Source organism: Aquila chrysaetos, chromosome 7 (assembly GCF_900496995.4).
Source record: "Aquila chrysaetos chrysaetos chromosome 7, bAquChr1.4, whole genome shotgun sequence".
Lineage (NCBI taxonomy): Eukaryota > Metazoa > Chordata > Aves > Accipitriformes > Accipitridae > Aquila > Aquila chrysaetos.
The window spans coordinates 11,517,618-11,542,163 of record NC_044010.1 but is presented as its reverse complement, the minus strand read 5'-3'; the positions used below and the strand labels follow the sequence as shown (position 1 = coordinate 11,542,163).

General features: G+C 36.3%; 1 protein-coding gene across 2 annotated transcripts; it reads left to right on the top strand.

Moving 5' to 3' along the window:
* Nucleotides 1–214: 214 nt before the first annotated feature.
* Nucleotides 215–24,024, top strand: LOC115343876 (Holliday junction recognition protein). 2 transcript variants are annotated; one of them, XM_030020444.2, is made up of 13 exons: nucleotides 215–392; nucleotides 1,672–1,738; nucleotides 3,156–3,220; nucleotides 4,407–4,434; nucleotides 9,029–9,084; nucleotides 10,926–10,965; nucleotides 14,366–14,427; nucleotides 16,145–16,243; nucleotides 16,907–16,967; nucleotides 17,917–19,511; nucleotides 20,067–20,130; nucleotides 21,327–21,414; nucleotides 23,509–24,024. In XM_030020444.2, exons 1-13 carry the CDS (start codon nucleotides 303–305, stop codon nucleotides 23,633–23,635), a joined length of 2,442 nt encoding a protein of 813 aa, XP_029876304.1. In that variant the 5' UTR covers nucleotides 215–302; the 3' UTR covers nucleotides 23,636–24,024. The 2 variants fall into 2 exon arrangements, with proteins under 2 accessions (XP_029876304.1, XP_029876302.1); XM_030020442.2 differs by having other exon boundaries at nucleotides 16,127–16,243.
* The last annotated feature ends 522 nt before the right edge of the window (nucleotides 24,025–24,546 follow it).

Below are 24,546 nucleotides of genomic sequence, written 5' to 3'. Positions count from 1 at the left end.
GAGGCGGGTTGACCGTGAGGAGTGGGTGGGCGCTCGGCAGCTCTGGCAGCCACTCGTAATGACAAAGGCTCCCCCCGCCCCCGCTTACTCTCATAGGCTGCGGCGCCTGAACTGACGTGAGCAGAGCCCAATCAATCAGGGCGGGAAGCGGGGCGGAGGCGGCGGGGGGGGGCGGGTGGCGCGCAGTTTGAATTGACGTGGGGCGGGGCTGACGTCTCTGGCGGTGGTGGCGACCGGGGCCCGGGCCGGGGCCGGGGCGTGCGCCGTCCCCCGGCTTCGCGGAGGACAGCGGCCCGCGCGCCATGGCCACGGCCACGGGCTCGGACCTGGAGGAGCGGCTGCGGCTGAGCAACATCCGCTTCGTGGCCTCCATCAACCGCATCTTGGAGAGGGTGAGGGCTGCGCTCGCGCGCCGCCCCGGCCGTTGGCCGGGGCTCTCGTCGCCTTCCTGAGGCGGGCGCGGGGGCGGCGGGGAAGCTCTGTCACACGCGCGGCCGTGTCCCGCGGGGTCTCCAGGCTGCCGCCGCCCTGCCTCCCGCCTGCCTGCCTGCCTGTCTGAGGAGCGCGGTCCGCTGACGGCTCCTCTCGCCGAAATGGCGTGTGGCGCGGCTTGGCCGGGCCCGGCCGCCCTTGTGCGTCCCTGTGACCGCCTCTGGAGGGCTGGTAGGCAGCACGGCCCTCTGCCCACCCCGCCTTAGGCAGCGGCAGGGCCCGCCGCTCCCCTCCGACCTGGCCACCTCTAAGTCCTGGCGTGTCGGTACTGACAGGTTCAGTTTTCTTTCTGTGCGCTAATTTGCAGTAACTGACATCCAGTTCTCTTCGGCAATTAACTACTTGTGGTGTCGCAAGCTCCTGTTTTTTCTGGTTGCCAAGAGCAGCAGTCACCCAGCGCCTCACGCAGCTTTGCAGTTTGTGCCGAGCCATGCGCTCCCGTGCCTTGGCGTGAATAAGCTAGTAAAGAGCCGGCTCCTTGAATGCATCCATCAAACTTAGATGCGGGATTGCCGGTATTGAATAAGTGACTTAGTCGTAAATCCGAGTTGTCTTTATAGTGCCCGTAACCCAAATTAGCTAGCATTAGATGAGGTATTTTCAATGAAACTACAGAAAGAAGTGGGAGACTCCCTTCACGAATCCTCCTTGCTTTAGAGCTGGTTTGTGTTAAAGATGTGGCAACCATACACCTCCATCCAGAGATGCATGCATTTATTTAGGGATGTCAGCTTTGCTGCTCAGGGAAATGTTTTGTGCTGATGTCTAGGTGCTGGCATAAGGCTAACTTTGGTTCTAGAATGTTTTTCTCATCTAACATTGAATTGGATATTATCATATGTCATGAACTGTAGGTCTATGCAAAGTAGCTACTTCTGGTTACTACAGAGGAAGTTTAGAAGAAACTCTTTAACAAAGTAACTTAACCACTTTTGAAAACTCTCTGAAACCCCATTTTGTCAGTGACTGGCTTATGCCTGGAAATTGAATGACTTGTATACATGCTTAAAATATATGTGTTTCCTCTAGGAATTAATATTTCCAGATTGCTGACTTATAACTTCAGCCAATAAAAACATATGGATAATTTCACTTTTTGGTAAAAACAATACTTAAAATGCATGCTAAAAACATTGCTTTAATCATTTATTCTAATCTTTAATGGTCCTTTTTATTTAGTATAATCATCCTTTTGAAGATGATTTACTTATTTCCATGGAAACTCTCACTTACGATACGCCTGATGGTAAGAACTTCTTAAAGCTTCAATATTTACACACTCTATACTTAGACTTAGTAAAGCATGCAACTGTTGGCAGTTATATAACATTTAATTGCAACAGATATTGAATTTTGTCCACCTAGGTATGGCATTTCATATGTACACTTTGGTATATGCATATAATGCCTGGAGAATTTGTTTATAAGCGCCACTTTAGTCCATTGCATGCTCCGTTTTAAACAACGGAAAAGAGTCATTAGCAAAATTCAGGATAATGATGGTTAATATTTGGATGACTTGTAAGAAGAAGAATCAAAATAGAGAAGACTGAGGGGAAACAAAGCAATGGAGGTATTAGCAGGAAGTTGATATGCATGAATGGATTGTGTAGTTTCATCTCCGCTTAGTATTCTGAAGGCTGCTCTGATAAATTTCTGTGATGTCAAATGTCAGGGTGGACTGGGTAGATAGTCTCTTTAACTTTTCATTGAATGTTCACGTGGTTAGTGTAAATCTATACCATGTTGTGCCATGTCATATTTTTCCAGTGTTTCATTATAGCTGTCGATCCATTACAAAGTTGATAATGCTTATGGAGAGCTTACTGTGAGAAAAACCCTGTTGTTCTAAAATGCATTGCTCGGGTTTAGTGGGACTTGTGACTTAGTATCTTGGTGGCTTTACTGGAAAATGAAATGTTCTGCCTGTTTTTATTTTCACTGAAGTGAGGATTATGATATGTAAATTGCCATATCAATTCCTGTAAAGTAGAACTTACTGGGCATACACATGGACATACACACTACCACACCATCAAGCCCAATGTAAACGTTGCATGAAGTATTACTTACTTTTTAAAGGCTTTTACAGACTGGGAAGCTTGCATTTTATATATATTGTCCATCAAGAGAGAGGAAACATGCGTACAGCACTGTAATACACAGTCTTGGATTTGTAAGGGCTTGGTTATGCTTTTGGTTTAGTAACCTCTGTTCAGTATGGAATGAATATGGATCTTAGTCCTGTAAAGACTTAATTATGGCTTTAACCTCAGATACCATGTATTCTGCATGCATTAAATGAAATTTAAAAAGTAAAATAATTTGCTTCCCCCCCCACCCCACCCCCCGCCCTTTGTAGCATTTGGGGCTGTAATGCTCTTTGAATTTTAGCTCAGTGTTGTTACAATCAGCATGTGTTTGGTTTGGGTTTTTTTTTTTTGCCTGACTTCTCAATTAACTTGAAATTACAATATTCTCTTGGTTTGTTTTCCTGTACGTTTTTGTTTCAGCAATTGTATTGGAGGCTGTTCAGATTTTATAATGCTTTGTTACGATGTAATATGTTCTTCCTAAATGTTTATGTTTGTTAGAGTGATACTTGGTATAGATAATGTTATAAGAAAAGCTATGTTTATATTGATATCTCTTGTTATTTCTAGGACCAAAACAATGGGAGGAAGTATCAACCAAGAAGCTTAAAATATGGAAGAAGGAAGTACTTGAGGTATCTAATAATATAGTCCTACTATGCAGTCAAAATATAGCAATATGTCATATATATATATATAAAAATAAGATATAGGAATACATTCTAGTCTTGCTGTGCCATATAATATTTGCAAGAGGTATTAATCAATGAAGTCAACATCTGCTTTAAAATAGGGTTTTAGCATAGATTGGCTAAGACTGTCAGACTAAAATAGATGACCATCTACCAGTGGTTAGTACCACTGGTAAACCTGGAAAATTTTTTTTTTTTTAAATGTTGTCTGATGGGGACACATACTTTTGGATCTCATAAGAATATTGTCATTGAAGTTAACATGCATTGAATCAATTAATCTTGGTTCAGGTAATCAGCTTTTCAATTTTGAAGAGCTTACTGGTTTCATCTTTAGATTTTTGTTCTCTAAAATAATGCTAGAGTAATTAAAGCATCTTTGCAGTCTCGGCACTCGCTGCCTTATGTTGGGCTAAAGCTGTTACTTTTGTGGGCATATGACCTGTTAGTTTGGTTTTTTTATTCGGAGTATTTACATTAAACAAGCAGTCACTTCTTTTTTTCTATTTCCTAAACTCCCATAAGAACTCAACAGTGAATTTCATCAAAATCTCAGTGTTTCTCACATAATTAAAAGTCACCTTGCTGCTACATTCTTAATACCTATCTAAAAAGCGAAGTTGTGTAATGTGCCTTGGTAGTTAACACAGAAGCTGTTCTGAACCATACAGAGTGAGGGGATGAGGAGTGAAATTCAGTCTTGGGGAACAGGAGTAGATTTAATGGAGACAGAAAAGGGGCTGTATTTCCCTTTCCTTTTCCATTCCTGGTAATACCTTGTGCATCATCTACTAAGCACTGCTGCACAACTTTACAGACTAAACCCTTTAAGGACTATAAGAGGAATTCTGTCTTAGCCTCTTATGTGGGCCAAGGTAGCCATGGTTTATGTTCTTGTAGTAATTTCAACAGCAACAGTATGGCAAGAAGTGAACTATCAGGTAAGTTTTACTGTGTATTTGTGGCTTTTCTGGTCAGGCCATGGGAAACTTGAAGGAAATTGAATGGTTATTTAGGAAGTACCTAGTTGTGAGATATACCAAAGTAAATAAAGGCATTGGTTAAAATAACTTTACTATTCTAAGATTCTAATGATGTTTTGGGTTTTTTTTCCTATTTCTAATTGCAGTGTAATAAAGGAAGTCAAAGGAATGCAGGTAAAGTGTTTTTAAAAAGTGCTGTAAATTATCTTATCCAAAGAGTCTTAACAGAAGATGTCCTGGTTTTATGTCAAACTCTCTAGGCTACTCACTGTTTTTTGTAGGGGGAACCACCCAAAACCCAACAATTCATAAGGATTCTGAAATGTAGTTTAAAATGTTTAAGATGAGTAAATACTTTATAATTGATGTTGCTATCATCACTAGTTGATTAAAATAGTCTCCCCTTATCAATTAAACAGGCAGCTTTTTATTGTATTTGTCGGCTTTGTCAGATGTTCACTGAATCTAAAAATTCCAACCCTGACTTACATGGGTGTACAAGTAGAGAAACTTGGAAGTTGCTAGCTTTTTGGAAACAGCTAGATAAGTAGGCATATTAAAAAATGTGTGTTAAAAGAATCTCATGAAGTTGCATGATGAGCTATCAAAAATTTAGCAGATTATTCTGTATACTGAATGAACCAGACTGCCTGCAGGAAAAAGTAGTGTATAGTTATTTCATTAGAGATCAAGTATCATGATGGAAGTCAAATCAAGACTGCACACTGAAGTGTAATTCTGATACTGCTTAGGGAGATGTATGACATCTGAAGATTTTCTCATTGTTTTGAAAAAGATTGTATGTTCCAATAAAATACTTTTTTTTTTTTTTACTGGTATAAATGTTTGGGGGAAATTATGACATGTAGCACAGAGAAGGTAGGCTTTATTTTTTTAAGGTTTTGAAGTGGGTTTTTTGGTGTTGCTTATTTTATGACAGTCATGTGAGAAACTTTTATGCTGAACATCTGAGGACAAAACAGAACCTAGTGTCTCTCTTCCTCTACAATCCTATCAAAAAATTTGTCCCTACAGGGTTCAGGTATAGACTTTGAATCAGCCTATGAAATTAAGATGTTGAGCTTGGGAAATAAGGGTCTGATACAAAAAGATTTAGATGGTCCAGACCTTTGCCTCTGATTTTTAGAAAATATATGCTGATGGGTCTGAATAGTACAAAAAATGACTGGCTACAATCTGCAGTAAAACTTGGAAAGACAGAGCATCTAGCAGTTAGTTTTTTAAAAGATACAGTATTTGATGTCTTTTAGAAGTAATTTTTTGTTACTTTGTGTTTTGACCTAAGATCTGAATGCCTTAGAAGTTCTTATTGAAAGAATTTACTTGGAGTTTCTTTAATGCTACAAAGGCTTGATCTAATTAATTTTAAATTTAGTGTACTGCATTACAGATAAGGTATAAATTTTTCTGCTTTTCTATCTTACCTATTTTTTCCAACCTTTAATATAATTTGAGCAAAGTCTTTATTATTTAGTTATGTTTTAAGTTATCCTGGGGAAGAAATATTTAACTAAATATTGAAGGTGAGGGAATAGCACTAGTGTTAACAGCTTTTGTTATAAGGAAAAACCTGCTTTTACAGATTTGTATTTATATGTGTTTGTTTATATATGCTATAGAAGATAGAATCTTGTGGATTTCGTTCACTTTAAGAAAATCATATCTTGCACTGACTTTTTTTATTTGAAACGCAGAAGTACATGGAGTAAGCATTTGAACTGGTTGGTTGTTGGTGTTACCCTTAAAAAAAAAAGGGGGGGGGGGGGGCAATCAAAAAAAAAAACCACCCCAAAAAACCCAAACCCAAGAACAACAAAAAAAAAACCTTCTTCTGGCTATGGATTACTAAAGCTAATGTGCAAATTTTACCTATTCTTGCTCTATACTCTTAGGTGGGACTGATATGTGTTTTCAATTAGGATACATAAAGTTCTGTGCTAGTAAGTGTGAACATTTAAAATATCTTTATAAGACCCAAATACTTACTAATGAACCCCTTCCCTTGGAATATAACTTGTCTTATTTTTTCCAACTTGCAATTTTGAATTTTGCTAGAATCTATTTTTACTGTTTGGATAGAATGTCCAGTAGTCCCATGAAGTTTTACTAGGTAAAATGACAATCCTTTGAGTGTTTGGGGTTTTTTCTACATATGGCAGTTCTGAGTATGGGAAGACAAAGTATGTTAAATTTCAAACTCCAACAAGAGCAATATTTATGTCATATACTAGATGCTTAGAATTTTTTTCTTTCCTTGAGAAATTTTTTTTTTTGAAACAAAACACCCTCTGTGTTGTTTCATAGATCTTGCTCAGTAAGGGATTTCAATGGGACATTACTGTGTTATTCTGATTTCCTGTCTTCCCAATCCAGAAATGTTTGGGACATGCTTTTTTCAGCTTCTAAAAAAATGCATTGTTAATTTATTCTAAAGGAAGCATTACTGTAGAGTTTTGCAAAATAGTGAACATAAAATTCCCAAGAAGGTTACAAGCTGAAGCCTGAGCCTTCTAGTTATATAATAAACCTCATTAACTTTGTATGAGAAGAGTGATTTTTATAGCCAAGTTTCCTACTGGTTGGAAAACTGTGCTTAGAACAGTTATCAATGGTCTGTGTCCAAACTGAAGGGAAACATGAGGGATTTTTTCCAGGAATTGTCCTGAGCAAATTACTACTTTATAATTTCTTTAAGTAAATAGTAGAAGAAGGGATACCCTTAATTAATTTGCAGATGATACCAAGTAGGGATGACCACTGTGAAAGATGGTCTGACAAATTGGGGCTAAAACTTAAAGTAAGCCTTGTGTAATTTCATGCAGAGACGTTCAAAGTAATAGACTTATGTAAGAATAATCAAATGCAGGAAGAGGCAATTTTGAAGGCTGGTTGAGCCAACCGAGAATATAACTCTGTTGTGAAAGTAGTGCACACTGTGCTAAAAGATATGCATAAGTGCCTAGTATGTAAAGCACACAAAACATGTTTTTGCCACTGTTCAACAGTGATAAAACTTGTGGTGGAGTACTTTGTTTTGTATTTGATAGTAGCTTGTCTAGCTGGAGTGAGTCAGAAAAAGAAAAAAGATTACTAGATCAACTGGTGATAGGACTTAAATGGAGGGGGGGGGGGCGGGGGGGAGGAGCACCAAACAAAAGAGAGCCTCTAGGTTAAATACTAGAAAAGCTTTCCAAATGTAAACATAAGGAAGTCCTGAAATACGTTTCTTAGAGACTATGGAGTTGCTCTTAAGAACAGGTTAGACTTCTAGAGGTAAGTTAGGTATTGTTGTTTTTGCTTTAAAATGGAAGAAGGAATAGATGACATCTTTAGGTTCCTTTCCATATGCTTTAAGCCTTTAGAAAACTGGAAATCTTTAGATTGTATGCTTGGCACTATTAAATAATACAAAGTGTTTATAGGAGTAAATAATACTTATGTGCTTAAGTTGTGTATAAGTTTTCTTTCCACTTAACCTAAAAAAGTAAATTGCTTGTGATATTTGAAGTCAATTTATCTGGAAACAGAAATGCAGAAAAAAGCAAGGACAATGAATTCTGCATTAAACAGACACTTGTTTAATGACAGTCTTGAGTAGGGTAAACATATTTGCTAAAGTACATGCATTGTTTTTATTATTTAGGTCTAAGTCGATCACATATGTTCAATCTTGAGAAGTCCCGCTACAGCTTTAGTACCAGCAGAGTCATATGTTTGGAGATATAGATCTTCTCTTTGGGGAAAGATTAAATTTCTGTAATTTATGCAGTATTAACAATAGATTTAGGCAATAATTTTTATATGATCATCATAATCATGTGCACTGTGTACAGACTTGAGAGGTTGTAGCTTGTTATAGGTACCTTTATTAAATCTATCAAGGCAATGGTTAGAAATGTAATTTTTTTTCAGCAATATCAAAATAGTTTTCACTTTGAGTAATTTTAATAGCAACAATATCTGGTTTAGAAGTTACTTGTGAAATAAGCTTATGTGGAAGTCACAGTTATTTGAAGATAGCGACTTTTCTGTGGGTCTAATAAGTTTTGGGTTTTATTTAAATCCATTTGAGTTCCAATAGCTAATGAAGAATATTTTCAATGAAAATATACATTGAAATGTAAAAGGGGAGATCTCTCCCAAATTAGACGGCTCTTACACTCTTCTTCTTCTGCATCTTATGAAATAAATGGGGGGGGGGGGGGGGGGGGGGGGGGAAACAGCCCACAAAGATTGTAGGTGGGTCTATCTGTGCAAGCAGACAGGCATAGCGGTTTTGGGAGGCCCCCTTGTCAAAAATCATTAAAAAAATGCAACAGAGGTTTGGAGCTCTACCCTCAGGCTTCAGGAGTAGTTAGTATTTTTCTTATCCTTTTCGACATATGCCAAGAAAAATGCACACAAAATTTGCACTTGTCTTCTTTTCTACAAGTGATACCACCTGTTAAAGGGGCAAATTTTACTTTCTGTGGTACTTCACGGGTTAAGAAGAAAACATGTAATATGGTAGATGTACATGTCTGATCAGAATTAGTCTGCTGTATTTGACTAGAATGTTGTTGTGTCACTTGTCTATTCTTTCATTCAATCCTATGTATGTTCTCCATTTGTTAAATGTTTGTGTTAAATATTTTTCAAAATAAGTAAGAGTATATACAAATGAAGAATTAATGAGTTCGGGTACAACATTGATCTGTGACCTATCAAATTGAAATAGAATTATTTTTTTCCTCCCATGCACGCTAAGAAATGTCAAAGCAAGAGACTAGTGATTTTGAAGATGGACATTCAACAGTACATCAGGTATGGGCACCACATTGCATCTACTTTTATAAAGCCTCTTTGGGAAAACATATTTATGAGTCAAAAGCTAAGAAATTAATCATGAGCAGGTGGTCCTGTACCATAGCTATAAATTTAGATTTTAAAAACCTACTAATTGCTGAATCAAATCGCTTTATTCTCCTTAAATAAGTACTTCTGAAAAAGATTGAGGGCTTAAAGTATTTTGCTGCAGTTCTTTCCCTGCAGTTCTTCAAACTTTAGCTATCTTATTAAACAATTGCTTTATATTTTCCCTCATGTAGTTCCCCACATGTAGTCACATTATTTTAGGAAAAATGTGTATTTACTTACCAGGTGCATGTTTGTGTAAAACTAAAATCTTCATGTTCTGGTTAATGTTGATCATCTAGTATACTTCCCCTGATTGTTTCCTCCCCCAATAGGTTTTGTGCTTTGAGATGGTGATGAATTCAAGTTCTGGACTTCTATATGTAGTGGTCTGATACATTTTGTGATGGTGGAATTATTCATGCAATTTTTAAAAAAATTTTACTATGTCCCTATTCATGTTGTTTATGACATAGGATTTACATATGTTTCATATAGTTACATATCCTCCCTCCCATTGTGATATTTGGGGTATCGAATAACAGCCACAATATCAGCCATGGATTTCAGCTGAATTCTCCTCTTTTTAAGTTTATTTAAAGGGATAGAGAGCAGTTGGATATAGGCTTTAAACCCTCAAGTGTCTTTTTAGTTAGGCAATGTGTGTGTCTAACTTTTTTCATTATTATTTGTAAAATCTGTGCTTGTCTAGAATAACTTCTTTTGACTCCTTATCTTTTTAAGGAGAAAATATTCTGTACTTGACGAGTGATATGGGCCATCTCACTGGTCACTCCTAATTATTTGTTCTACATAGATGGTAGTTTAGTTAGAATTGTCTCATTTTATTGATGTCATTTTAACCCACTAATTTTATGATTGAACTGGACAGAATAGATTTAGACCTTTTTAAAAAGAAATTCTGAAGAACGTATGTCAGATGTTGATTGTGAACATATAGAAAAGGCTCTTTATCCATATAAATGAGCTTTTTATGCAACTATCAAGACTTCTACAAAATAGAGCAAAAAACCTATTTGAAATATTATATATTAGATTGTTTGAAGTAGGCAGTTAAGATTTGTTAAAAGTGGGCAGTTAAGAAACTTTCCTTATACCTTGGAACACAGAGAAAATCCCCAGTACATACTGATAAAGATTTGGTGATTAGAATTCATAGAATCATTTAGGTTGGAAAAGACCTTCAAGATCATCGAGTCCAACCATCATCCATGCCCACTAAACCATGTTTTGGAGTACCTCGTCTAAGTGCGCTTTGAGTACCTCCAGGGATGGTGACTCAACCACTTCCCGGGGCAGCCTATTCCAATGTCTGACAACCCTCTCAGTGAAGAATTTTTTCCTAATATCCAACCTAAATCTCCCTTGCCGCAACTTGAGGCCAATTCATCTGTCAACTGGTTTTTGTTCTTGTTGTATAATAGCTTCTCCTTACATTATGTGTCTGAATATAGAAAGGCTGGGAAGAAAATAGTTTTCCCCATTGAGTAATGAGATGTGAATCAAGACAAACTTGTGTACAGATTTATTAATAAAGATGGTGCCATTTGGACATAGTTTATGGAATAGACTGGGTTTGTTTCACCACTGCCTATTCTCCCACCCGACTTGTGTGCCCTTCCCCCCCCCCCCCCCAAAAATATTGAGCAAGTAGTGAGAGCAGAAAATTCTAGACTAATTAATAAAGCTTATGCTACCAGGTCTTAAAATTCCTTTCATGTGTTTTTAAGGAATCTCCTGAGAACTCTCGCATGGATACCTCTGACATAGGTGGGTTTTTTAATTTACTTTTTAGCTACCTTTTTTTAACTTCTTAAAAAAGATTGCAAGTAACTTTTTCATATTTTTCTACCATAGTAAAAATAATTTTAATATGTCTTCTATACCCTTACAGAAAGTAGAGAATAGCAATAACAAGAGACTGAGGTACTGGTAGCACTATGAAATCAATCCACATTACTCTTTAAAATATACATTCCCTGATACATTGGAAAGTCAATGTGGAATATGGTCAATTGCCTTTTCTTAATGAAGAAAGGAACAGTGAAATCAAAACTTTGGCAGAAGTGGCAATAGAAGTTTTATTAATAATCGCAAGATATACTTGCAATATTAATTTCTAGTGGTCTGGTAAACACAGATATTGCATTCAGCTGCAACAATGTCTTCAGTAGTGTTTGTAACAGTTTCAGCATTGGCCTGTCTGCAAAGTTTTGGGTGGTTTTGACCCTGTATTCCCAAATAATTATTTGATTGTATTAATTAGTGGTAACAATCTTTGAATGACTGTCCTTTAAATATTTAAAACTTGTATTATTCAATATCTTTAGGTTCTTGTGCATATAAAAACTTACTGTTTTGCATAAATTAAACTATGGCAAGGTGGTAACCTGCATTTAATGATTAAAAGAGCAGTTGCAGCAAAATATGGTTAGCTGGTGTTTAAATACTCTGGTATAAATTAGGTGCTTCATATGCATAGCTGTCTCCAAGGCAGATGATTACTTCTCTGTTGAGGGAAAATAGAAAATAGTAATCTGCAATTTGTCCTCCTATCATTTGAGAGGATAATTTCAAATATCTATTTGAATGATAAAATAATTCTGCAAATTTAAAAAACGTGACTGTTTTTCCTCAACCTGTGCAATGAAATACAGGAAAAAATTTCTGAGACATTTGTAGTTTAGCTTCTGTAAGTGTCCTTTATGTCTTTGCACTCATGGGATAAATGAGCGATGTACTTCAGACTCTGGTATCTTCATAGCAGCGTAGAATAATATGATTATCCAGTCCTCCTCCTCTTGTGAATGTTCTAAGAGGGACTGGAGAGGATTTATTGCAGCCTCGGTGAGCGCCAGCTATCTTTTGAATACAGTAAGACGTAGAAATTAGCTTCCTAGAGCTGTGGGTTTGGATTCCTCACTTAAAATGGAATTCACCTAGGTGTTTTGGTTTTTTGTTTCTTGGGTTTCTTTTTAAATATATAAAAGGTTAGCAATAGGGCATGCTAACTATTAAGAAAAAAGTGTACCTTTAGCTGCTTTAGCTCAAACTTTAGCTTTGGCAGGTTTTTTCCATCTGTAGTATTCATACAGAATGCTTCACACTTCTCAGTGAAGACAGTGTTTCTTCCAGGTATTATACAGTCTTTTTGTTCTAAAAGTATGCAAAGCCAATCAACAACAGGTACAAATAAAGTGAAATAGCTCTCACCTGTACCTGCAAGTATTGGTCTGCCCTTAATAGGGAAAATTATTAGGCCAACTCTGTGGTTTCACAGGAAGTAGCATGGCAAAGTATAGTGATATATGAACAATTTCTTGTATCTATTAGGATAGTATCACAGAAAAATGTATGTATTTGGAGAGAAAGGGGAAAGTTCAATACGGATGGTGTATTTATCTAAGTGTATTTAAGTTTAGAAGATCACATCAAAGTCAAAACTTAAAATTTACAGTAACCCTCTTACTAACACATTCATCTTTTAAATAAGGTATACCTTTTAGGTAATGATAGTGTATTGAGCGCATCTCCAATGAAATAACCTCCTGTATTATAGGTCAAATTTTCCGGAGAGAAAGGTCAGAGTTTTCATTTTTCCTCTCTCTTCTGCACTTGAGGAAAAAAGGTGTTCCCAAATTTCCCTTTTGGCCCTTAAAAACACTTTAAGGTTCCCTGGAGAAGGTACTTCATTTTGTTCTGTTCTGTGCTGTGCCATGATCCTCTGCTAATAATTAGTGTTCCAGTGATTTGAAGTATGACTGACAATACATTGAAGACATACTGAAATCACACTTTTGTGAGGTTTCACACCTAGAAGGGTATTCAGCTTGTATACAGATCAATTCATTCTATGGTACAAGCTATTTTCTAATAATTTGTAATGGATGTGGTGGAGTTGTTACCTTTATCTCAAGAACCTCCCATTTTTGTAGCAGTCTAGTCTGGTCATCTCAGTGACCACATAGGGAGCAGTCTGACAGTTATGGGCCTGCTTCTACTAGAGGAAGAAGAATGTATGGCAGAAAAAGAGTATCAGCTGTTACAACAGAAACTGGAGGCTGAAACTCTTGCAGATTAAAACAACATTCTTATTGCTTCCTATGCTATTGATGCTTAGTAACTGATCTCCTGAAGATAAAGTGACCACAACTTTGTCTTGCTTTAGTCATGTGGGAAGGAACTTTGATAATCTGACAGGTATGGGTTTCAGTTCTAATAAAATAATTCTAGTGGGGTCTTTCATATATATCTTTGTCCTCGCTCTATGGCAGCAGCTGTCCACAGAGCTTTAGGTGATGATTGCACTGACAGGGAACAAAAAAGGAAGATGGGACTAGCTGGAAAAGATTTTCATTCTGGTTTTAGTAATTTAAGAATAGTAGGAAGAGGCAGTGATGTGGTAGGTATCATAACCACGATTTTTTCACTCATTCTTTTCCTTTTCAGGGTTATTCTCCTCTTTCCCTCCCTGTGCTGAACACAATCTTGGGACAAATATAGAACAGCCAGGGGAATTCAGAATTCAGGGCTTGCAATGCAGTCACATGTTTTATGACAGTGAAAGACTGAGGCTTTAGCTAATGATGAATTGGAAGGTCTGGCTACAACTAGCAAAAAAGTGTTTTGTTGCGTTTTATTCCCAAAAATACCCATAGAATACCTAAAAATTGAGTTGGAAGATTTGGACTTGCTTTTTAATATTCTCAGGTCTGTGTTATTTCTCACCTTGGCAGTTGCAAGGCAGTCTTGACAATAAGAAACTAAGAAAAGGAAGCATGGTAGAAGGTCCTTACTATCTTTGTTGGGATATTTAGGAATGTAGTGGGAAATAAGTGGGAATGATACATTAATGAGTAGTGAATCTTGCAGAGCAGTGCTTTGAAAATATTTTACTCTCTGAAGTGGTTAGCATAAATCTTGAACTGGTTACAAACAAGTTATCTTCACTCTTCTTTGTTCCCCTCAAGTCATGTATGAACCTATAAACCATGCTTTTCAATTGGACTTGACATGGAAATGTAATACAGAGAAAAGTTTTAGTGTAGAAAGCTGTTTTCTAAAATGAAACCAGTTTAGTCAATAAGTTATACAGTGTGTGTTTAAAAACATTTCCATTTTGGTTTTGAGTTCAACTAGATTTTATTTAGTGTTTATCTTCAAATTGTAGATGAAGAAAGTGATGCTGATATAGTTTCAGTAAGAAGAAAATTTGAAGACATTCACTTCCAGGTAAAAATTTCTAGTGTCTAATGTAATGGAATAATTTTGTGTTCAATAGAAATGATTTAACTATTTGAATAGTTTACACGTGCCTGATGAGTTGATGCAGTCAGCAGAAGACTCTGTAGTCTGCATCTTAATGCACTTTTTTAGTAAGTGTAGCAAATGACAGGTTAAATAAATAATGTCATGAAGACCAATGTGAAGTAATATTATGTCTTGGCATTATTAGTATACAGAGAAAGCAATACAACATATTGCACAGAACAGGCAACCCTGAGAAAAGCTACTATAGGTATGGAAAAAGAATAACCAGATGAATCACAAAGTGAAAATACTTTATAAAAATGTGATTGTTCACCTGAGAGTCTAGCATAAACAGGTAACATGATTTTAAAAAAATAAAGTAAATCTGAAATAATGGCTACCATAACAAAAGCAGACTGGAATCTTCTGCTGTTGTTTCCCAAATTAGACTATAGTCTATCAGGACTACCCAGAGTAGTTACGTTGATGAAGAAAAGTACAACACACTTTTTGTGTATGCAGCCATTCTAATCCTGTGTTCTGCTTGCCTAAATACAATTACCAAAAATTTATTTTGCTTTCCTTACTTGTTTAGCTGTTGTGGTTTAACCCCAGCCAGCAACTAAGCACCACTCAGCTGCTCACTCACTGCCCCCTCTTTCAGTAGGATGGGGGAGAGAATCAGGGGAAAAAAAAGTAAAACTCGTGGGTTGAGATAAGAACAGTTTAATAGAACAAAGGAAGAAACTAATAATGATAATGATAACACTAATAAAATGACAACAGTAATAATAAAAGGATTGGAATATACAAATAATGCACAATGCAATTGCTCACCACCTGCCTAGTTAGTTCTCAAGTGGCGATTCCGCCCAGCCCCACTCCCCCCAGTTTATATACTGGGCATGATGTCACATGCTATGGAATACCCCTTTGGCCAGTTTGGGTCAGCTGTCCTGGCTGTGTCCCCCTCCCAACTTCTTGTGCCCCTCCAGCCTTCTTGTTGGCTGGGCATGAGAAGCTGAAAAATCCTTGACTTGTTGCTAAGGAATGTTTAGACTAACTGAAAACATCAGTGTGTTATCAATATTCGTCTCATACTGAACCCAAAACATAACACTATACCAGCTACTAGAAAGACAATTAACTCTATCCCAGCCAAAACCAGGACATTAGCGTAGTGCTACGCGTTGTCATGTCTCTGACAACAGCTAATACAAACTGCTTCAGAAAGCAAGAGTTTCACTAATGAAAAATGTTTGCCATTTATCATCAAATGCTTTTAGGTTTTACATAGAAGTGCATCACAGAGTAGACCTTAATTTGTGTATGAAATCACAAGATGTTAATAATACATGTAAAGATTTGCAACTGTAATTACCAGTGCTTTGTAACCTAACATTAGGATTTTTTTCTGTTTTTATCAGTGGGTCTTCTGAGGCAATGTGTGCTTTTTCCCTGCATCAGTAAACTAGCTAGTTATCTCTTTTTATATGTCTTCACATACAGTTCCTTCTCAGGATCTATTTTTTTTGGACATAAAAGGTATACATTAAAAATAAGTTTATGCTCATTGGATATCCTTGTCTGAATAATACTAATTTGAAACAAATCTAAGTAACTTGTTTGGGTTTGTCAGTGTCAATAACTTCTATGTGTTTTAATTCATTCCTTCCCCCACTGCCCTGCCCCTGGCAAGAATCCATATGTAGATGATGGGAAAATTCAAGAGAAAGCAAAAGTTCAAGTGGATGTGATAGTACAAGATTATGCTAGAAAAATTCCCAAGTGGATTAAGGTAACATTTCTTCTGTTCTCTTATAAGTTATTAGCTAACTAGAATAAACTAAGAATTCCCTAACTGTGCAGCACAATGAATTCTAATACAACTTGTCAGCTGTTCCATCATTGTTCCTCTCCTGCTTGCTGTCTATGTAAATATCACAGTATCTCAGGTCTCTGACAGCAATGATTTGTAAGAAACAGAGCAGACAATATCCAAATATTTCTTTTTTTTTTTTTCCACTTTTATACTTTGTCTTTGAACAGTGATGTGCAAACTGATCTTCACTTCAGTAAGTTTTTTGAAAAGCCTAAGTTTGAGGTTTGTAGAGGGGGAAAAAAAAAAAAGGGGAATTTTAGCTTTATTTTGGGTTTGGGGGTGAGGGAGTTGGGGGTGCTGGGTTATGTTACATGGTACAGCTTCTGTTTCCTACTGGAGTTGCCAGAGACACATAGATTACCCAGATGTATATATACATGTATAAATTCTCAATTTGGGAAAGGGATTAAAATATGATACATAATGTAGAAGAGGACCATAACTCTGTATAGGACCTAGTATAGTAAGGAGAGAGTAGGAGGAGTCACAAATAAGGTTTTGATGTTACCCTTAACATGCAAAAATTCAGGATGTTAGATTGCCTTAGTGACGTCTTTTTTTTTTTTCTTTGTTTTTCAGGTAGCACCTCAAGGTTTATTGGAAGGTCTTCATTTAGCTTCGCCACTGCGAGAACTGATTGGTACAACTAAATCTTTTGGGTGTTGGTCAAATATGTTAGTTACAAAATGTGGTTTTATTAAAATTTATTAGAAATAAATATTTAATTTATTAAAAACAGAGGCACTATTTATCCAATAGAAAAGTTCCACAGGCTGGATTCTTGAAGAGAAGTTAGACATGATTTTGCTTATGGCAAAATGTATTTAAAAAATAGAAAATAACTTGTATACATAAAACCAACTTTTCTTAAATAGCCGCTGGAAAAAAATGCATAGTTAAAAAAATTCAGCAGCATTAAGCTCAATTAAATGAAAGCATCATTTTTTGGTTCTGCTTATGTTAAATTCAAGGAATTTAATGAATGGCTTTTTGTCTGCTGGTAACTGGTACTCAAAGTGGTACTTTGCTTGTAAACTTTCTTCAGAAGCTCTCCAGACTTGATGCAAACCGAAGATAAAATTTGGGTGTAAATATTTCAAACCTAACAACTACAAAAAGCATTATCTTCATCATGCGTTACAGCAAGCAAAACTGCACTGGTACTAGCCAAGTACAAAGCTTGCAAGTAATATGGAAATAGAGTAACAAAAGTTGTAGAATAAGGCTGTTCCTCCTGGTCAGAAATCGCAAAGAGCAAAGCAGTCTGCCTCTACAATGAAAATAATTTGTATCTATATATTAAGCTATTCTAAAATAGTGGGGTTTTTCCAACACATTTAATTTCTGTCTTCTATGGTCTGTTAATTCAATATGGTTAGGAAAAGCCTTTTAATTTTTTCCTAATGGATTGTATGTTAATCATCCATTTAGCCTTGCAAAAAAGCTTAATGAAATATGCTATTATGGTAAGACTATCTGTACTGCATGTAATTATTTCTAAGTCATGTAATACATTACTGGAAGTGCCCTAATAGGTTTGGGGGTTTTTTTCTTCCACTTTTTTGTGATTCATTTGTTTTTTTGAACAGGCAACAAAGCCGCTGTTTGCAGAAAGAAAGTAGAGTTGTCAGATGAATGTTCTTCACCCAGACCTCTACAGTTACAATTTTCTGGTGTTCCCATTTCACCAAATACAGTAACCATACCCAGGCATCGACCTTCTCCAGAAATGAATAAAACTTGCTGTAGTAGTATCTTGGAAGAATACCAGTCTGCAGATGAGGAATGTTCCTGGAGCAATGTCACTCTTGCAGACTTGTATCCAGCAATGGTAGAGATACTTACAAGGCTCATGACAAAGCAGTCTCGGAGAAAAGAGTCAAAATACGTGTTTGGACACTTCAGGCACAAAAGATGGTGTTCTAGAAGACCAAAGCTCAATGTCACTGTAGACAAAATAAGAGGATTCAGACCTCTTAAACTGAAGCAAGTACTACCCAACACATGCAGCAGTAGAAGTGAAGATATACAGAATCAAACTTCTGGAAATGAGAACAGAGAACTTTGTGATGACAAGTGTTCCATTAATAATTTATCCTGTCTGGTACATTATTCTTACACTGATACAAATGAAATCAATATGGACTACTGTGACTCAAGTTTAGATCATCATTTGGTATCTGGAAAAGGCCAAAAAGTCTCCAAACAGACTGTTTTTCCTAATGTTACGGCTAGAATGGGAGAGACATTTCTAGATGAAGATGATTTACAAGCTACTGTCTCACTGAAGAATTCAAAATGCAAAGAAAGTGAAAAATTGGCTTACAAATGTTCCTTGGAATACAGTTTTATAACACCTACTGCCAGTTCAGGATCAACAGTGCTTCAACTGGTAAAAGACAGTAAAACTCAAAAAATTGACTTTCCTTGTGGTGACACCTCAGAGTTGTGTTCATCTACTTGCAGTTCCTGTGGCAATATTAACACTTTTACACCTGTCACAAACCGTTCTCTTGCAAGAGCATCAAATACTTTGCTCGTAAATCCTGAAAAAGTAATTCCTGAAAGTCTGACTTCTTTCCAGCACAAACACTCATTTTCCTCATTGTCTGTGAAGCAGAGTCCTTCAAAGATGCCCCAGAAATACGAAGATGCATTTGAAAAACTCTACTACAGACTGTGTTCCAAAGAAGTCCAAAAGCCTTTGACATTGACGAGACCTCTTTCAAATTCACAGAGTGTTGAAGAGAAAGGAGGATTAGTGAAGAGTAATTTAAGTGATTCTGTGAGGTCTGATTCACAGTATGATGGAAAATTTGACAGAATCTATGAGCAATTGTGTAGCAAGGCTGTTCCAAAACTTCTTGGGTTTCAGAGAGCTTCAAATTTAAGGAAATATGAAGGAATACAGATGTCTGAAACTGTAAATGCTCTTGTTAACTCACCTGTTCGAACTTTATCTGCAATTCCCAGAGTTAAAAGACCAGGAAATTTTCAAAAAGATCTTCTTTGTTCACCAGTAAAGCGACTGAAAAATATACCAGAACGTTATTTTCTTTCCACAAAATGTCAACAGATTTCTCACAGAAAAAACATCAATCTTCAGACAGTTGGCATAGATTTTTTGAGCACATACAATGGCAGTAACCACAGCTCTTCTGACAGTCACAACTATCAGAGTCAGGTACTTAAGGACCTTGTAAAAAAAATGATTGTGCACTCTTTGTTGACATTTGGAGAAGGGCTTAAAAAACGGATTAAAGTTGGAAGCTGTTTAAACTAGTGACAGCATGCTTCTGGTGCTATTTGGTCAGTAGGATTGTTTCACAGGTTTGGGGTTTTGGGGATTTTTATTTGCTAAAATACAAGTTTTATCAGGTCTCCTGGATCATGTGAGGAAGCTTGCTATATATAACAACCTTGAAAATGTCTATAAAATGCTCAATAAAAGATTTTGTTACATTTTAATAGACTGTGTCACTGGTTAAAATAATCTCAAACAGTGACCCTGTTAATTAAGGTGTTGGCCTTCTGAAATGATGTTTTATTCATTTTATAGATGGACAAGGTGAGGCAAACAAATTAAGCTTTACTGGGTTCCATTGGAGTCATTAGACTTCTTGATTTAAATATTAAATCAGACACTTATTTCCGGGTTCCCAGTCATTCCTGCTGAGGCAAGCTGTGAAATACATGAGTTTTTTTCCTTTGATGTAATCTGTTGATGCTTTATTTTCAGGACTCTGGATTTCATGCTGCTTCAGACAAAACTTTTCTTGATATTCCTGGTGCTTCCCTGCAAAGTTAGTTTCAGAGACTTTATGAATTATTACTTTAGCAATCACAAGCACTTCTTCAAAGGGTAAATGTACAGATGTCAATAGACCACTGTTTAGGTGACAGTTCTTCTTCCTCAGTAATAATTGGGTATGTTTAAGTGTTCCTTAAAGTAAGGAATCTATACAGAAAAGGGTTTCCTGAATCATATGTTAACAGTTATTTAAGAAGCTGTTCTTTAGCTTAACTAGGACTTTTCCTACTAAAGTGTTGCTTATTTTCTCTCTTCCTTTTTTTATTTTATTTAAAGTTTGCTGTTGCTTTTACTTTCTGTATCTAATGTTCAGCAGCAAATGCATAGTTTGTTAATTCTACACTTGAATAACCAAATGCTTTTGTTTGGATTCTTCAGCTTTACAAAAACTTGCAACTGAGTTGTTGCATGGCTACTGTCACTTGCTTAGGTGAATTAGATTATTAATCTGGATAAAAGACATTTGCCAGTTCAGGACAGTAGAATTTTATTATTAAAAAAACCCCTAAAACTACATTAGTTTAAGATTTTAGGTGCTAATCTTTTAGTTTCCTTTTAAAAATCTGATTTTGGTTAAAGTATTTTTATAACACAACCTGAACTTTTTTCCTGTTAAGTAAAATCACCAATGTTTATTTTCCCTATTTTATTTTTATGAACCTTGTCATCAAGATAACAACTAACAAACATGTAAAGGAAAATACTGAAGAAGGTGACTTGAAATATTGTCATCTGGTATACAAGAAGAAAATGGCAGAAGAAATGCATTGTTTGCATGGTTCTTGCCTTGTTGCATTATCATTACTGATTAATTGTAAAGAATTTGATTTGAGGTGGACTTATCCCATCTGTCTTATTTTGCCTTCCTCAGATTTTAACTACTTTATGTATTACACTTTTTCTGGTATCAACAGTTTCTCCTACCTTTTTCTAATGGTGATAAATTATAAGCCTTTTGAAGAAACCTAGCTAATAAGTAAATATATTCAGTGTATAAAATGTATTTGAAATTAAGTTTTGCTGGAACCTTTTGCATTAAAATATTTCCATATGGAAATTTGCTCATTGAAGTATGCCAGTGAAGTATTACCAATGTCTTAATAGGCTAGTATTTTAACAACATACTGTAGTGTCCATGCTACTCAGTGTTGTTCTTACCCTTTTCATACTACTGTTTTTCATCACCAGAACCTGGGATTGCAGATGCCCACTCTGGCTGGCCTCGGACAATGAAGAATTACAGCTGTCCTGGAAATGCACAGAAGTGTCACCAAAGGTATGTGCCTTTTGAGAAAAGAAATTTCAAAATAAATTCTTGCTGCTCTACATCTATATGGTATGGAGCTTGCCACTTACACGCGTGCTTCTAGAATGAAAATTGGCGTGGGTGCTTGGGAGAGCCCAAGCTAATCGAACTTGCAGACCTGGACACTGGGAGGTAAGTGTCTGTGGACAAAACTAGCCAGACTCCAGCATGGATGGGTAGTGAACACAAGTTAGTAAGATGGCCTGACTGAATAGTCCTTATTTTGTCTTCATTAGAGGTATTTATTATTTTACATGTAACTGTAGAACTGTTTTGATTCTGGCTGTGTGTTTGAGCTAATGAATCCTCTCAGATCCTTATGCTGTGGAGAGTGCAGTATGTTGCCATTTAAAAGGACTTTCAAAAGTTTGCTTCTGTGCAGCTGGGCATAGTTACCTGCATTTTGGTTCTGTGTAAACAAGCTCTTGTTTGGTTCTGTGTAAACAAGTGGCTCTATTTGGAAGATATCTGAGATCCTCTCTGCTGTTATCACTATTGGCAGTGTATTTAGATCTCTGGAAGGAGAACACTCCTTCCAGCTCCCTGGATACTGGCATACGACATCTGCTTTTCTTAGAAAATATGTGACTTAAAGGATTCTCAAATTTCAAATCTCTTGGATTTTTAATTACAAACTAATTTAATAGGCAGCAGGACTAAAGCATTAGAAGTTCTCTAAACAGTTTCTCATTTCATTTTCCAAAATATTTTTTATGTGCTTTTTTGCCGAGAAGTCTGATTTGGCACCACAAGGAGTGCTGCCTTCCCAAACTTAGTCAAGAAATATTTTCACTATGGTTGAGATGATCATACAGCTGATATCAAAATTTTCTGACAATGTTTGAATTAAAACTTCAAAGGAAGCCTGAATGCATTTTTAAACTGCTTGTATGGAGAACTTAACAGGAAAAGAGGCTGCATGATTTAAAGAAAAAAGTTTGTTTTAAACCTTAGAGGCTTGTATTACAATCTTTCTCAATGTTGTTATACATTTGTATTTGGATTATTTTTGATATAATGGAAGATTGGAGGCAAGCTGAAGAGTATACAAAGATGTTTCTGTGGTGTTAAGTATGCCCACTTAGCTGAGTAAATTTCTGCTCAGTTATTGGATTCCCTCTTTTTTTTCCTCACCTCTTTTTCCTGACTGTACAAAATAGCCCTCCCTATGAGATTAGTAATTGTTCTGAAAGAAAAGATTTTTCCTTAATGCATGTAAGTAGAGAATTTTGAAAAAGAGTAGGAAATCAGGATTTCACTGAGTGCTTTCTTGCCAAGCCATCTGGAATAAAATCTATTTCTTTGTTCCTTAATTACACAAATGCATGTTTGTAGCCAAACTGCGCTGTCAGCTGGCAAGCTTCCTTAGGCCTGCCTGTGGTGTGACATTCTTAGCCTTCTATGGCTCCCAGGAGTGAAGCTCTTTAATGGCTTCAGAGCCCTCAGAAGTTTTATGCCTAAGCCATGTGGCAAAATGCTATATATTGTAATGAATGGTTATAGAAAGAAAAGGAATATTGTCTTCCTGTCTGGAACTTGATTGCCTTTATCTAGAAGATGATTATGAAAGAGATATTTCAGAAAAGGAAATGTTCATAACTAATAAAGTTTTCTTCAGACCTGTGTGAATGTTGTCCTCTGGCTATACTGGTATACTTAATTGTCAGATGTAAACCAAAATAGTTTAAAATAGATGTTAAAAAAAATTATGCCATTTCTTAAGTAATATGCAAGGAAATAATTGTATTCGCACTTGTATCTTTCATTTTTAGCTATTTGTGAATGCATTCAAAGATTACATCTTGAAGTTTAATAGATATTTATATAATTTAGGTTAATGTAGTAGCATTACTGAGACATTAAAATTACATAGGATGAAAAGTTCCCTCTCCAGCTGAAAGCACATAGGAATGCAGACAAGGAGTCCTGCTGCTATTCACAGTCAAGATGTTCAGATATTTTCCTTTGGCAATTTGTTTGAATTTTGTTCTGTTCATGGGAGTTTCAGCAAGCATAGTATTTTTGTGTAACTTACTTGGTTATCTAAACAATTCTTTTCTATAGGGTATCCAGAAAACTAAGCTACACTGACGGGAAAGACCAAAATTCTAGCAATCCCTTGGAAGACCTCCTGGTCAAAACTCACCAAGGAGCATTCATGGACTGCTATGGAGAAAACATTGTTTTATAAAGTTTGGGTTTGTTTTGGTTTTCTTTCTTCTTCCAAGAATCAAGGATGTATTATATGTATGTAATATACAATTAGTCCTGATTTATACTTCCCTGTAATATAAATCTTCAGGAACTGGTTCATCCCTTCTGACAGGGCACTTCTTACTCCTTTGACTTCATCAGGTATTGTGGGGAATCAGGCTTCTTTTCTATGGCCAAATTTAAATTATGTATTTAGTAGTGTTTATAATAACAGAATGTGATCTGTATTATCTTTTAATCTGCTAATAAGCTTTGATCCTTAAAGTATTAGTAAGATAAGTAACAAGCTCTTTCTGTTGAATTCCTGCCTATTCATGCTTTATAGATGTATCAGTATTAAATGAAAAAATCTAAGCTGGGCTGGATGATCCAAATGCAGTATTATATGCTGTGACTTGTAATATGCCTGCAATGTAATTTTAATGTTAAACTTTCTAAGTTGCTCACCTAAGTTGATTGTTCAATAAAATTTTATAACTTTTAGTGGATTTGATAGTTATATTCTGTGCTGAGAGAAAATTCTACTTGACACAATATATATTCTAAATAAAAACATATTCTGAACAAATACCTGCTTTCAGCATTTTATTTCAGGTATGTGAATTCTCAGGAGCAGTTTGTATACCTACAGCAAATACAAGAGAATGATGTGGCAGAGTCCCACAGGTTTTCATTACTGTGTTCTTTCTTGGCAAGGAGATTGGTTTAGTGATAAGTGTCAGGTCAACTACATTCTGTTTTATTGGCATTGCCCCTTGTCAGCTTTCTGAGTTCCAGAAAAGGAGAGCATAGTTTTCCTTTGGTTTTACTTCATTTCTGGGTACACAGGAGGTTTTTGTATGTTATTTTAGCTCTTAAAACCAAGATCTTGTTATCTTGCGTTGTTTT

What these genes read in the sequence shown, in the direction of transcription:
- LOC115343876 (XM_030020442.2), top strand. Translation starts at nt 303, where the DNA reads ATGGCCACGGCCACGGGCTCGGACCTGGAGGAGCGGCTGCGGCTGAGC. An exon ending in CACTTACGATACGCCTGATG is followed by an intron (nt 1,739 to 3,155) that starts GTAAGAACTTCT and finishes TGTTATTTCTAG; the next exon opens with GACCAAAACAATGGGAGGAA. An exon ending in GCACAGAAGTGTCACCAAAG is followed by an intron (nt 21,415 to 23,508) that starts GTATGTGCCTTT and finishes TCTTTTCTATAG; the next exon opens with GGTATCCAGAAAACTAAGCT.